The 12,811-nt window shown below is 39.9% G+C and overlaps 1 protein-coding gene across 1 annotated transcript; it reads left to right on the forward strand.

Annotated features, from left to right (window-relative positions):
• The first annotated feature begins 659 nt into the window (after window positions 1-659).
• On the forward strand, window positions 660-7,841 carry LOC125655341 (E3 ubiquitin-protein ligase TRIM71-like). Its single transcript, XM_056142864.1, has 2 exons — window positions 660-1,373; window positions 4,427-7,841. Exon 2 carries the CDS (start codon window positions 4,435-4,437, stop codon window positions 6,097-6,099), a length of 1,665 nt encoding a protein of 554 aa, XP_055998839.1. The 5' UTR covers window positions 660-1,373; window positions 4,427-4,434; the 3' UTR covers window positions 6,100-7,841.
• Window positions 7,842-12,811: the final 4,970 nt, after the last annotated feature.

The raw sequence follows: 12,811 nt of genomic DNA on the forward strand, positions 1-12,811 counted from the left end.
ATTCCAGTTTTAATTAAAAAGAAAAAAAATCAACATGGAAATTTTAAGTACACTCTATACACTAATTGTAAATCTTTTTGACCAGAATAATGCAGGTAGGAAGAGAAAATCCATCGTGTAGATAGGCTCCATTTTGTCAATACAAATTGCGTAAGATACGGCTCTAATAGTGGGTGTAAAAAGTGCAATTTTTCAACAATTAAAAAACAAATATATGGTTAGAAGAAACACTTTATTTACTATTTCTAGCAGTGATTATAATGAACTTTGAAAAATTGGTGATTTGTCACAAAAAATCTATGGCGTGAACTGGTGAGAGTGAGGAATTTATTTAAGCTGTGTGTGGAGTTTTCCTAGACTTGATCAAACCATCTCTTCCTTTTATTATTTTATTTTGATACACTTGTACCTAACCTAGCACTACGATGAGGTAAACTGCTTACAACGTTAGTTAAAGAGATAGTACTACTTATTTTTTGTTTTAAAAATATCTCACCCCAAATCATCTCATTCTTTTCTGATATAATAAAAAAAGATATCTTATATATAAATAAACACCCCACTTGAATACATACCGGTACATATTAAGCTACGGTGTGAAGATGATGTAAAAAAGAGGAACTACTCTGTTTTATCGTTGTGGAATTTCATTTGAGTCATTTCAGTTGAGTTGGGTGAAAAAGAAAACAAGTAGACAAATCATGCAATAGACATGTATAGATACATTGTATGTAGCGGTCAGCCAGGTTCGATCACCGGTGGTCAGTTAGCTCAGTTGGTAGAACACCTGACTAGAGATTCAGGAGGCCAGGGTTCGAATCCCGGTTTGGTCCGTTGCATTTTCTCCCTTCCTGTTACATTTGGTGCCGTTACCAGCCTCTGGAACTAACAGGTGAAAATGACTGTCAGGGGATAAAGATCCTGGGTTGATGTCTTCAGGTGTGAAGACATTTAAGGAGAGAGGAATGTCGCAGTCAGCCGGGTTCAATTGCCGCTGGCCTGTTACATGTAGCTCAGTTGGTAGAGCACCTGACTAGAGATTCAGGGATGGAGATTCAGGGGGCCCGGGTTCGAATCCCGGTCTGGTTCGTTGCATTTTATCCCTTCCTGTTACAGACTGACGAGTTGCAAAGGAGAATAGAAGAAACGAAGTCCATCTGACTTTGACAGAATCTATAAATAATAATTAATTCTTCAGAACTCCTCGCCGTCAATATGTACAAAGCGGAATAACTCTTTGTGGAGGAAGCGTGACGTATGATTACCAAAACGAAAGTACTTCCCAACCTGACCTGGTGAATTCATATCATTATCGGGTGCGGCCCGCGGAGGACATGGATTTCTTCATGCGTGTTATACACGGAAGTCTAAAGGTAAAACATTCAAGTTTGAAGCTTATATTCAATCTATTCAAAAGAGCTCTACTTGTAGATCAGGAGAGAAAAATGTAACAAATAATATATACATACCAGTTCTGACCTCTTCATAGCACAGGAGTCGGCAATTTTATCAATAAAATAGAGATATATGAGAAATGGTCCTATCACTGAGCTTAGCGCTCGCGAAGCTCAGTGATAGTATTCATGCCCATTTCTCATATATTTCTATTTTATTGATAAAATTGCCGACTCCTGTGTTCATAGCTATGTTATTGTAATTAAAGGTACTTGTGGACAGGACTTCCGGTACCACCCCTTCTTGTATTGAATGTTCAATTCCTTACATTGAAGCTTCCTGACATATAAATCCTTTTATATTCTGCGGGGGAGCACATGTCACAATTTAAAAGCGGGGGTAAGAGACAGAGGAATCTCGGATTACCTGACATAGCGTAGATTCAAGTGTAAGTCATGGTCCCCGGGATAGGGTGGCCAGGCCACCTTAGGCTAGGGGATGAAAGCATTACATGCGAGTCTTTAAAAAATCTTCTCAAGAACCACTGGACCAGAAAATTTTACATTTTACATGAAAGCTTCCCGACATGAGCAAATTCAAGTTTGTTTTTGTTTTTAAGAATCACCCCCCCCCCCCCCCCAGAAAAGTGGCAAATTAATATGAAAGTTTCCTGATATATTACAGATACACGTTTGTTGAAACCATAGCCCCCGGGAGTAACGTGGGACCACACTAGGGAATCAAAGGTTTACATGCGAATATATAGGGAAAATCTTTAAAAATCTTCTTCTCAAGAACCACAGCTCTAGATAATAGTTTGAACATGTTTTATTGCATATATAATTTACAACAGGTTTGAACACAAGTTCTTACAAACCTTTCTCACCTTAGATTAATGATAACAATTGTATAGATAAAATAAATACATGTCAGTACTTATGGCATAAAGTAAATTATTATCATGGGAATCTGCCTGAATTAATTAAGTATAAATTTGTGAACAGTATTAAAAATTTTGCTGTAAGTTTCATACCCCAAATTGTCACTGCCCCAAAGTAAGATCTGTGTATCAATAATAGATAATTCTTGTATTTGAAAAAATGTCGTTAAACATAACATTCCTTACTACTGAAAATCTTTTACAAACAAATTGAAAGAAAAAATTAATTTTGTGATTTCCCGTCTTTTACATAGTGGTTCCCAACCCTTTTCTAAATATAAGGATTCTTTGGATGCAAGAATTGGCAGTCCCGTTACAATTCTAGCTGCATGGAACTGTACTTTTTCTAACTTTTCAATTTCTGCAGAAGAACATCCATCCCATACGACTGAAGCATATTCTAGTATAGGTCTAACAAAAGTCACATACAATTTAGATTATTTATTTCAACTTTTAAAAAGTGAATTTGAGTTTCCTTAGAAGTCCTAGTTTTTTATGCGCATTGTTTACAATATCATTGATATACATTTTTATGTACATAGACCATTGTAAATCATTGAAAAAAGTGCGACCAACATGTTTGTGGGAAGAAATAATTTCTAATTGACCCTAATACTAAATAATACTAAAAACATGTACAAACAGCATGTCATTAGATAATGTCAGACGTAAATCTGTGCTCTGCATAGGCATACTGAGTAATACATGTGGAAGGAATTGTTTTTAAATACGACAACAATGTTTTAAAATAGTGATAATATGATTTTCTTTTTTTTGTTTTACATTTTTTAAAACAAATATGCCGCTCATTGTTAATTTTTATACCATATGACGTCATAGTAGACTTATAATACGTATTAGTAATTAAAAATTACGTCACAACAGTAGTCAGTGGAATGGTGAAAAAGACGTTCCGAAGTTTTAAAATTGGGCCCATGAAGAAACAATATATTGTCTAGATTTAATGCTGGTTGTCAGAGGAAATAACAAGTAATATCGTGGGAACATATAAATAAACACGACAAAACTCCTTATGTGTAGATCAGCATGTAAATTGTAAACATGTAGTATACTACATGTATATAGTATTTTGAACAAAGAATTCTGTATCTACACAATATTCATTAAAATATCTATAAGAATAATTTTCAATAACATAGTCTATTCTTTAATTTATTTCGCGCACCCTTTAATAGATATGCATACGAATTTAATGCGTATTAGTTTACTTCGCATTAAATATTACCGCCGTGTGAACGCTATTTAATTCGAATTAATTTAATGCGCATTATTTTACTTCGCATCAAATTTGATGCGAAGTAAAATATAATGCGCATCCGTGTGAACAAGGCATTAATATATATAGCTGACCATGGGTATGATGCATGTGACCCACATTTGCCATTACGCATGCGTGTACATTTAATGCGAATTATCTTCGCTTAGCGTTCACACGGAGCTAATGCGAAGTAAATTTAATTCGCATTAAATCGCGACGTCAATTTTAATTCGAAGTAAACTAATGCGCATTAAAATCTCCGTGTGAACAGCACTTACGTTTAATGCGAATTAAATTCTTCGTGTGAACGAGGCATAAAACCCAAGTTCGGTGATGGCGGAACAGAGAAACACTATGGTAAATTAACCTCGCTTTTATATTTTCTGCGTGGACCCTGAATACAACAATAATAATATGCATATAAATTCATTCCTGCTACACTATCTAGCAAATCCAGATGATTTTTAAGGGGTGTGCGACCCAAGTTTGTACCTTTAACGCTTCAAAAAAAAAAAAAGAAAAAAAAAGGGGGGGGGGGGTAATGACCCCTAAATGGCATAAAAATGAAAAGTGTTGATAAAAATATTCAACTGAAAAAAACGGGTGGGGTTGTTGTTGTCAACCTGACGCAACCTCCGCTTGATTTGCCACTGAGTTTTACGGGGTTTTCACCCCTTCGTTTTTGGTCAACTATATCTGAATCCACCCTTCAATTGTACACAATATAAAATCTTCTGTTGATCAATCACCTTTATTATATAATTTTACTACCTTATTTTCATGAATGAATATAATTGGTTGTATAATTACAGTGAGACAGATGATGGCCACGCCCAACCCCCAGGCACAGGAGGTCATCACCTGTGACCTTTGTGTCAAGCCTACCCAGCAGTTCTGTAACAGTTGTCAAGTCAGTTTGTGTGTGGACTGTGTTAATAAACATGTGGACAAGCTCAAGTACCAACAACATGACATCGTTCATTTCAAAGACAGAAAGATACAACTTGTTTTTCCTGAGTGTGAATTTCACTCCAGCCAGAGATGTGAGGTTCACTGCCAGCAATGTGATGTTCCAGTTTGCCTGAAATGTATAGTTGGTCCCCATAATGGACACAAAGTCAAGGATATGCCAGAAATATTCAATGAGAAAAAAAAGGAGCTTGAAAAGGAAACCAAAGAAATTGAATCCACCATTATTCCACAGTACAAGAAGAAAAATGAAGAAACAGAAAGCAAACTATCCATTATAATGGCCGAATTTGGTGAACTGGACAAAGAAAAAGAAAAGCACAGAAAATTCTGGCACCAAGAAGTCGACACCATTTTCAATAAGCTTGGTTCTTTGATGAAGTCAATAAAAGAGAATCTCCTGGCTGCTCTAAACTCTCACCAATCCAAAATCAAAAATCAAATTCCAGACATGACCCAAACAGTTCAACAAAACAAAGAAATTCTGAAGTCCAACAATGTGTCTGCAGTCACTAACTACAAATCCAAACTCCAGGAATACAGGAACATGCCTACTGATATTGATGTCAAACTGCCATCACTCAAAACCAACACAGTCCAAGGGAGAGAACTCAGCCTGGAATTAGAGGACTACAAGGCTAGCCTGACACAGACAACACTGTCCAGTCTGACAGACGAAGTCTCCTATTTATCTTTACAAAAGCTGTTAAAGCAACCCAAATCAATTACAACCATTCCTACTGGAGTTAATCCTCTACTCCATGTTGCCTGTGTGGGAGTGGATGAAGCCTGGGTTAGTGGTAAAGATAAAACCATAACACGTGTTGACATACACGGGTCTGTACGGGACACTGTCACCACGACATGTGAAGAATGGCCTAATGACATCACAGTGACCAGACAGGGAGAACTGGTGTACAGTGATGTTCACAATAGAACTGTGAACATTGTCAGACACGGGAGAACAGAGACACTGATAACCACACCACAGGGCTGGCATCCAGGTCAACTATGCTGTACTAAGTATGGGGACATCCTGGTCAGTATGCTTACTACTGATTATAGCCAACGTAAAATTGTCCGTTATCAGGGACACACAGAGAAACAGGAAATAGATAGAGATGAAGATGGAGAACCAATCTATAAAGGAGGGAAATACACACTGTTTGTGGTGGAGAACAACAATGGAGACATCTGTGCCTCTGATAATAATGCTGACACCGTGGTCGTGGTGAACAAGTCAGGAAGAGTCCGATTCCGATACGACGGTACACCAGCCAAGAGGAAGAAGTCATTTAATCCTAGACATATAGTGACAGACTCCATGAGTCAGATCATTGTGGCAGATATCAACAATGCCTGTCTACACATCCTGGATCAGAACGGACAGTTCCTGAGATGTGTGGACAATTGTGGACTAGATAAACCTCGCGGACTGAGTGTGGACAGTGAGGGGAGGTTGTGGGTAGGGTTATATCAATCAGGAGAAGTGAAAGTGATTCAGTACATGAAATAAACACATGATATCACATACAGACATCAGATAATGACAGAGCTCACACAGTGCTCTTGATGATATTTACACAACAATGTTTACTCGACATAGGAAATGTATTTATTCAGAGTTGTTTTGTTGAACTTTGATATTTTAGACACAAGAGTAAGTTTTTTATCTTCTAATTTTAACCTTAGGTATCAATATGCCAAGTGTAATTTTTTACTCCGGATAGGTAAACAAATTCATATCGCTGCCATCGGTCCAGGAAAATGCATGTACATACAACAAATGGTATATACTGTTAAAATCTTAATCACTTTGACAAAGTAAGTACTCATTCTGAAGTACCATACAATAAACTGTTGGTGAATTCGACCCATGGAACCCCCACCCCCCCCACCCCCGTTTAATGAATCGTGGCGTGTTGTAAAACATGGACTGGGTGGTATATGGAAGACCTGGGGACTGGACTAATTGATAGACAACTTTCCTGCCCTCCTTGTTAAAGAAAAATATTCAAAGTGGGCCCCATGTCTTATCAAATGTTTTGTTTGTTGTTAAGGGATGACTTTAATTATGGGGCAAGTTATACGAGTATAACCTAGTTTGGGTGAGTTTACGCCTTTTTATAATCCGCGAATAACCTGGTTTGGGTCAGTTTATGCTTTATAATCCGCGAAGCGGATCATAAAAAAGCGTAAACTGACCCAAACCAGGTTATACTCGTATAACTTGCCCCAGAATTAAAGTCATTCCTTATAATTTAATGCAGGAGACAAAGATACTAACCTTCGTTTATCAAAATGTACATAAACTCTGAAAAATACAAGTCAATTGACCCGCGCAACAACGACGAAACGTCTATATGTTGCTATAGAAGGTCGCCATCTTAACTCGTTGTCAATTGGTCTTAGTTCAACAGAGCCTAGCCTATTTATTAAATTATTGTATCGAAGGTGAAGTTTGTCATGACAGAAAATATGTGTAGACTATCCATGGCGTATTTCGCTGCCCTTTAGAGATCTACTTTGAAGTCGCTCATCTCCGACAGATTGAGAAAATACGGGAAATTGCATTGTTTAGGCCTAGATCTACCCAAAGTAAGTCTTCATATATCAGAAAATGCAATAATTTGCGGATTTTAACTCTGTGAAAATGTCTACTACATGAAAACTTACCCTTGCATGCAAAGTTGTCGCTAATAGTAAATCCAGCACTAGAAAACATGTAAGCAAGTGACAAATCGCGATCCACATGTCAATGTGACTGACGTCATGTGTTAAAATATGTTTTTTTGTTTGTTTTGTTGAAAGGCGGATCAGCAATGACTCTCCCCCCTTTCCCCAGTGAGAAATGTATTTGAAAATGAACAGGACAATTCTTACTTGGTAAATCATTAATTTGAATATAATATCATTAATTGTTTTAATCTATTTTAAAATTATTCGATCATCATACAGAGAAAGATGATTTACAACAGTGATTAGGGTACAAGTAGATGCTAATTGACAACGAGAAAACATGTGTATCAAACCGAAGTATCTTATTGTACACGTTGACTTTCTATTCCATAGAAGGATGAAAACTGTGCTGCGATGTAAATTTAGAGAGAGAAAAAAAAAATAGTTCCGGCTTCTGATTGTCAAGGGGGTGTGTCCCCATACCAAACCAGGTTATACAAAAATAACCTGCGTTCCTCAATTGGAATTTGACCAATCAGAGACAAGGATACAATAAGAATTAAATTATTTTAGTTTCAATTTGAGAATTTTTTATTTATGTAGAGGTTTGACCAGTTGGCTACTGTAGTTTTGTTGAGTCGGCTCGCAATAGCGAGAAGACCCTTTGTTATAACCGGCACTGCACTTTGGATTTTGAGTACAAACCTTTGTTGATATATACGCGAGATAATGCAAATACAGTGTCTGAACTGTCACACTTCACTGCACCGCTATCAAAGTACAGGCGTGATTCAATACATTGCCCCCCCCCCCCCTCCCCGTTATAATGTCACCCCTGCCTATTGCCTGAAAATCTTAAAGAACAGATTTCCTCCCATGTTAACACCCCCGTTATAATGCCAACCCCGCAAAATGCCATATGCCACTGATTTTCACCAACAAATGGTCAAATTTTATAGAGTATACCTTGATGATAATGCCAATTACCTAACACCCATCGGTAATCGCACCTGTACTTTGATAGCGGTGCGGTGAAGTGTGACAGTTCAGACAAGGTATTCAGGTGGCCAGGTTAATTACTAATAATTGCGGAATTAAACTCGAGCTAATTTAAATGTTTATACAGAATTGAGTCCAAATAACTTTATGGTATTGAATTTCCTTTGAATTGTCTGTAATTGTAAATTCTTTACCCACCCCCTCTTTATTGCTCAAATTCGTCTAGCACAAAAGTTGGTAATATATCGAGGGAACACTGTAGTTCTAATCTCTGGTCATTGGAATTTCGGCATGGTATGGGAAATATTGTGCATATCAAAGTGGTTGGTTTAAACAAAGTATTGGTTATTGTGTTCTTGCATTTAAAAGCAGTGTTACCAAATACGGGACTCTCGAGATACGGATCCACTCTGACTTTTACTTCGCGTTGAACGTAAGTAGGAATGAGGTTATGACTAGATGGTATCCCTCAAAAGCAGGTGACCCACGAGTTACTTGCCCCTGATCATAGATAGAAAGATAAGTCGTACGTCGAATAATTTCGTAAAGAAATGTGTTTACGATAAAGAAGGCAAAGAAAATTGTTGGGATTTTTTTTACTAATTAAGATTACTAATTAAACTCTAATTAGCTGAACTATTAAAAATGTAAGAAATAAATAAAGCAATGAACGCAATATGGAGAGAAATACGATTTGATAGAAAGTATACAGAGTATTATTTAATTAACATAATTAATCAAACCCTAATTCTCTCAGATGTTAAAAACAGTAAGAAATTTGATATAAAAAACTGTAAGGGGCGAGATCAACAGATTGATTTCGGATAAAAATCTAAATTCAAATAGTTAGGGGGAGGAGGGGGGGGGGTGTTAAAACTTCTGTAAGTTTCTCTCATCCGACATGGATTACACATTAGTCGAAAAAGGAGAAAGACAAGTGACTGTTAAAACTACATGACGATATTACATTTTAATGAACATTTGATAGTTTTAATCTACACTTTCATTTGTGAATAAACAGAAGATAGGGTATACAGAGTTATTTATACTCGTTTGTTCTTACTTGTTAATCGATTATAGTTTAAACACTCATCATATCTAGTTTAGGGGGTCGTTGTGGGGGCGGATAGGGGGGGGGGGGACGTAAAAACTATGTGAATTTAGTTTTTTTGTCAGACATTGAACTTTCGATCTCGCCCCTAGGAAGTAGATAAAACAGCGAATGCAACATGGAAAAAAATAATATTTAATAAGAAGTCTTATTAAAAGCAAAACTGATGATATCTAGCGGTGGTCAAAGTAAAATATCTTTAGAAATTATTTTTGAAAGTACAGAAGGGTATTTTTGATCAAAAGTTAATCATAGAAATTATTTTAATTACCCCCCCCCCCCCTCATTCAGTACACAAAATCAACTCAAAACTTTCATTCAACATTATAACTCACTAAAAAGACCATTCCTCAAAACCTGCTTTTGGATATCGAGTTAATTATTAAGACCAAACTAACTCAAGATCCAGGGCGATATAAACACCTACTTTTGAGGGATACCAGATAAGCTTTGCCACCCAGCGAGGCCTATGCTAGCCCTGCCTTTCAGGGATACCAAGTTACTTAATAAGGCTCAACTAGCCCGGGTTCCCGGGAGATCTAAACACCTACTTTTGAGGGATACCAGATAAGCTTTGCCACCCAGCGAGCCCTATGCTAGACCTGCCTTTCAGGGATACCGAGTTAATTATCAAGGCTCAACTAGCCCGGGTTCCCGGGCCCTAAAGTCACCTACTTTTGAGGGATACCAGATAAGCTTTACCACCCAGCGAGCCCTATGCTAGACCTGCCTTTCAGGGATACCGAGTTAATTATCAAGGCTCAACTAGCCCGGGTTCCCGGGCGATCTACACACCTACTTTTGAGGGATACCAGATAAGCTTTACCACCCTGCGAGCCCTATGCTAGACCTGCCTTTCAGGGATACCAAGTTAATTATCAAGGCTCAACTAGCCCGGGTAACCGGACGATCTAAACACTTACTTTTGAGGGATACCAGATAAGCTTTACCACCCAGCGAGATCTATGCTAGACCTGCCTTTCAGGGATTCCGAGTTAATTATCAAGACTCAACTAGCCCGGGTTCCCGGGCGATCTACACACCTACTTTTGAGGGATACCAGATAAGCTTTACCACCCTGCGAGCCCTATGCTAGACCTGCCTTTCAGGGATACCGAGTTAATTATCAAGGCTCAACTAGCCCGGGTTCCCGGGCCCTAAAGTCACCTACTTTTGAGAGATACCAGATAAGCTTTACCACCCAGCGAGCCCTATGCTAGACCTGCCTTTCAGGGATACCGAGTTAATTATCAAGGCTCAACTAGCCCGGGTTCCCGGGCGATCTAAACACCTACTTTTAAGGGATACCAGATAAGCTTTACCACCCTGCGAGCCCTATGCTAGACCTGCCTTTCAGGGATACCAAGTTAATTATCAAGGCTCAACTAGCCAGGGTTCCTGGGCCCTAAAATCATCTACTTTTGAGGGATACCAGATAAGCTTTACCACCCAGCGAGATCTATGCTAGACCTGCCTTTCAGGGATTCCGAGTTAATTATCAAGACTCAACTAGCCCGGGTTCCTGAGCCCTAAAATCACCTACTTTTGAGGGATACCAGATAAGCTTTACCACCCAGCGAGCCCTATGCTAGACCTGCCTTTCAGGGATACCGAGTTAATTATCAAGGCTCAACTAGCCCGGGTTCCAGGACCCTAAAGTCACCTACTTTTGAGGGATACCAGATAAGCTTTACCACCCAGCGAGCCCTATGCTAGACCTGCCTTTCAGGGATACCGAGTTAATTATCAAGGCTCAACTAGCCCGGGTTCCCGGGCCCTAAAGTCACCTACTTTTGAGGGATACCAGATAAGCTTTACCACCCAGCGAGCCCTATGCTAGACCTGCCTTTCAGGGATACCGAGTTAATTATCAAGGCTCAACTAGCCCGGGTTCCCGGGCCCTAAAGTCACCTACTTTTGAGGGATACCACATAAGCTTTACCACCCAGCGAGCCCTATGCTAGACCTGCCTTTCAGGGATACCAAATTTATTAATAGGGCTCAACTAGCCCGGGTTCCCGGGCGATCTAAACACCTACTTTTGAGGGATACCACATAAGCTTTACCACCCAGCGAGCCCTATGCTAGACCTGCCTTTCAGGGATACCAAATTTATTAATAGGGCTCAACTAGCCCGGGTTCCCGGGCGATCTAAACACCTACTTTTGAGGGATACCAGATAAGCTTTACCACCCAGCGAGCCCTATGGCAAACCTGCCTTTCAGGGATACTAAGTTCATTAATAGAGCTCAACTAGCCCGGGTTCCCGGGCGATGTAAACACCTACTTTTGAGGGATACCAGATAAGCTTTACCACCCAGCGAACCCTATGCTAGACCTGCCTTTCAGGGATACCGAGTTAATTATCAAGGCTCAACTAGCCCGGGTTCCCGGGCCCTAAAGTCACCTACTTTTGAGGGATACCAGATAAGCTTTACCACCCAGCGAGCCCTATGCTAGACCTGCCTTTCAGGGATACCGAGTTAATTATCAAGACTCAACTAGCCCGGGTTCCCGGGCCCTAAAGTCACCTACTTTTGAGGGATACCACATAAGCTTTACCACCCAGCGAGCCCTATGCTAGACCTGCCTTTCAGGGATACCAAATTTATTAATAGGGCTCAACTAGCCCGGGTTCCCGGGCGATCTAAACACCTACTTTTGAGGGATACCACATAAGCTTTACCACCCAGCGAGCCCTATGCTAGACCTGCCTTTCAGGGATACCAAATTTATTAATAGGGCTCAACTAGCCCGGGTTCCCGGGCGATCTAAACACCTACTTTTGAGGGATACCAGATAAGCTTTACCACCCAGCGAGCCCTATGGCAAACCTGCCTTTCAGGGATACTAAGTTCATTAATAGAGCTCAACTAGCCCGGGTTCCCGGGCGATGTAAACACCTACTTTTGAGGGATACCAGATAAGCTTTACCACCCAGCGAACCCTATGCTAGACCTGCCTTTCAGGGATACCGAGTTAATTATCAAGGCTCAACTAGCCCGGGTTCCCGGGCCCTAAAGTCACCTACTTTTGAGGGATACCAGATAAGCTTTACCACCCAGCGAGCCCTATGCTAGACCTGCCTTTCAGGGATACCGAGTTAATTATCAAGGCTCAACTAGCCCGGGTTCCCGGGCCCTAAAGTCACCTACTTTTGAGGGATACCACATAAGCTTTACCACCCAGCGAGCCCTATGCTAGACCTGCCTTTCAGGGATACCGAGTTAATTATCAAGGCTCAACTAGCCCGGGTTCCCGGGCGATCTACACACCTACTTTTGAGGGATACCAGATAAGCTTTACCACCCTGCGAGCCCTATGCTAGACCTGCCTTTCAGGGATACCGAGTTAATTATCAAGGCTCAACAAACCCGGGTTCCCGGGCCCTAAAGTCACCTACTTTTGAGGGATACCAGATAAGCTTTACCACCCAGCG

The sequence above is a fragment of the Ostrea edulis genome, chromosome 7 (genome assembly GCF_947568905.1).
Source record: "Ostrea edulis chromosome 7, xbOstEdul1.1, whole genome shotgun sequence".
Lineage (NCBI taxonomy): Eukaryota > Metazoa > Mollusca > Bivalvia > Ostreida > Ostreidae > Ostrea > Ostrea edulis.

Coding starts and splice junctions, on each gene's coding strand:
- LOC125655341 (XM_056142864.1), top strand. CDS start 4,435: ATGATGGCCACGCCCAACCCCCAGGCACAGGAGGTCATCACCTGTGAC.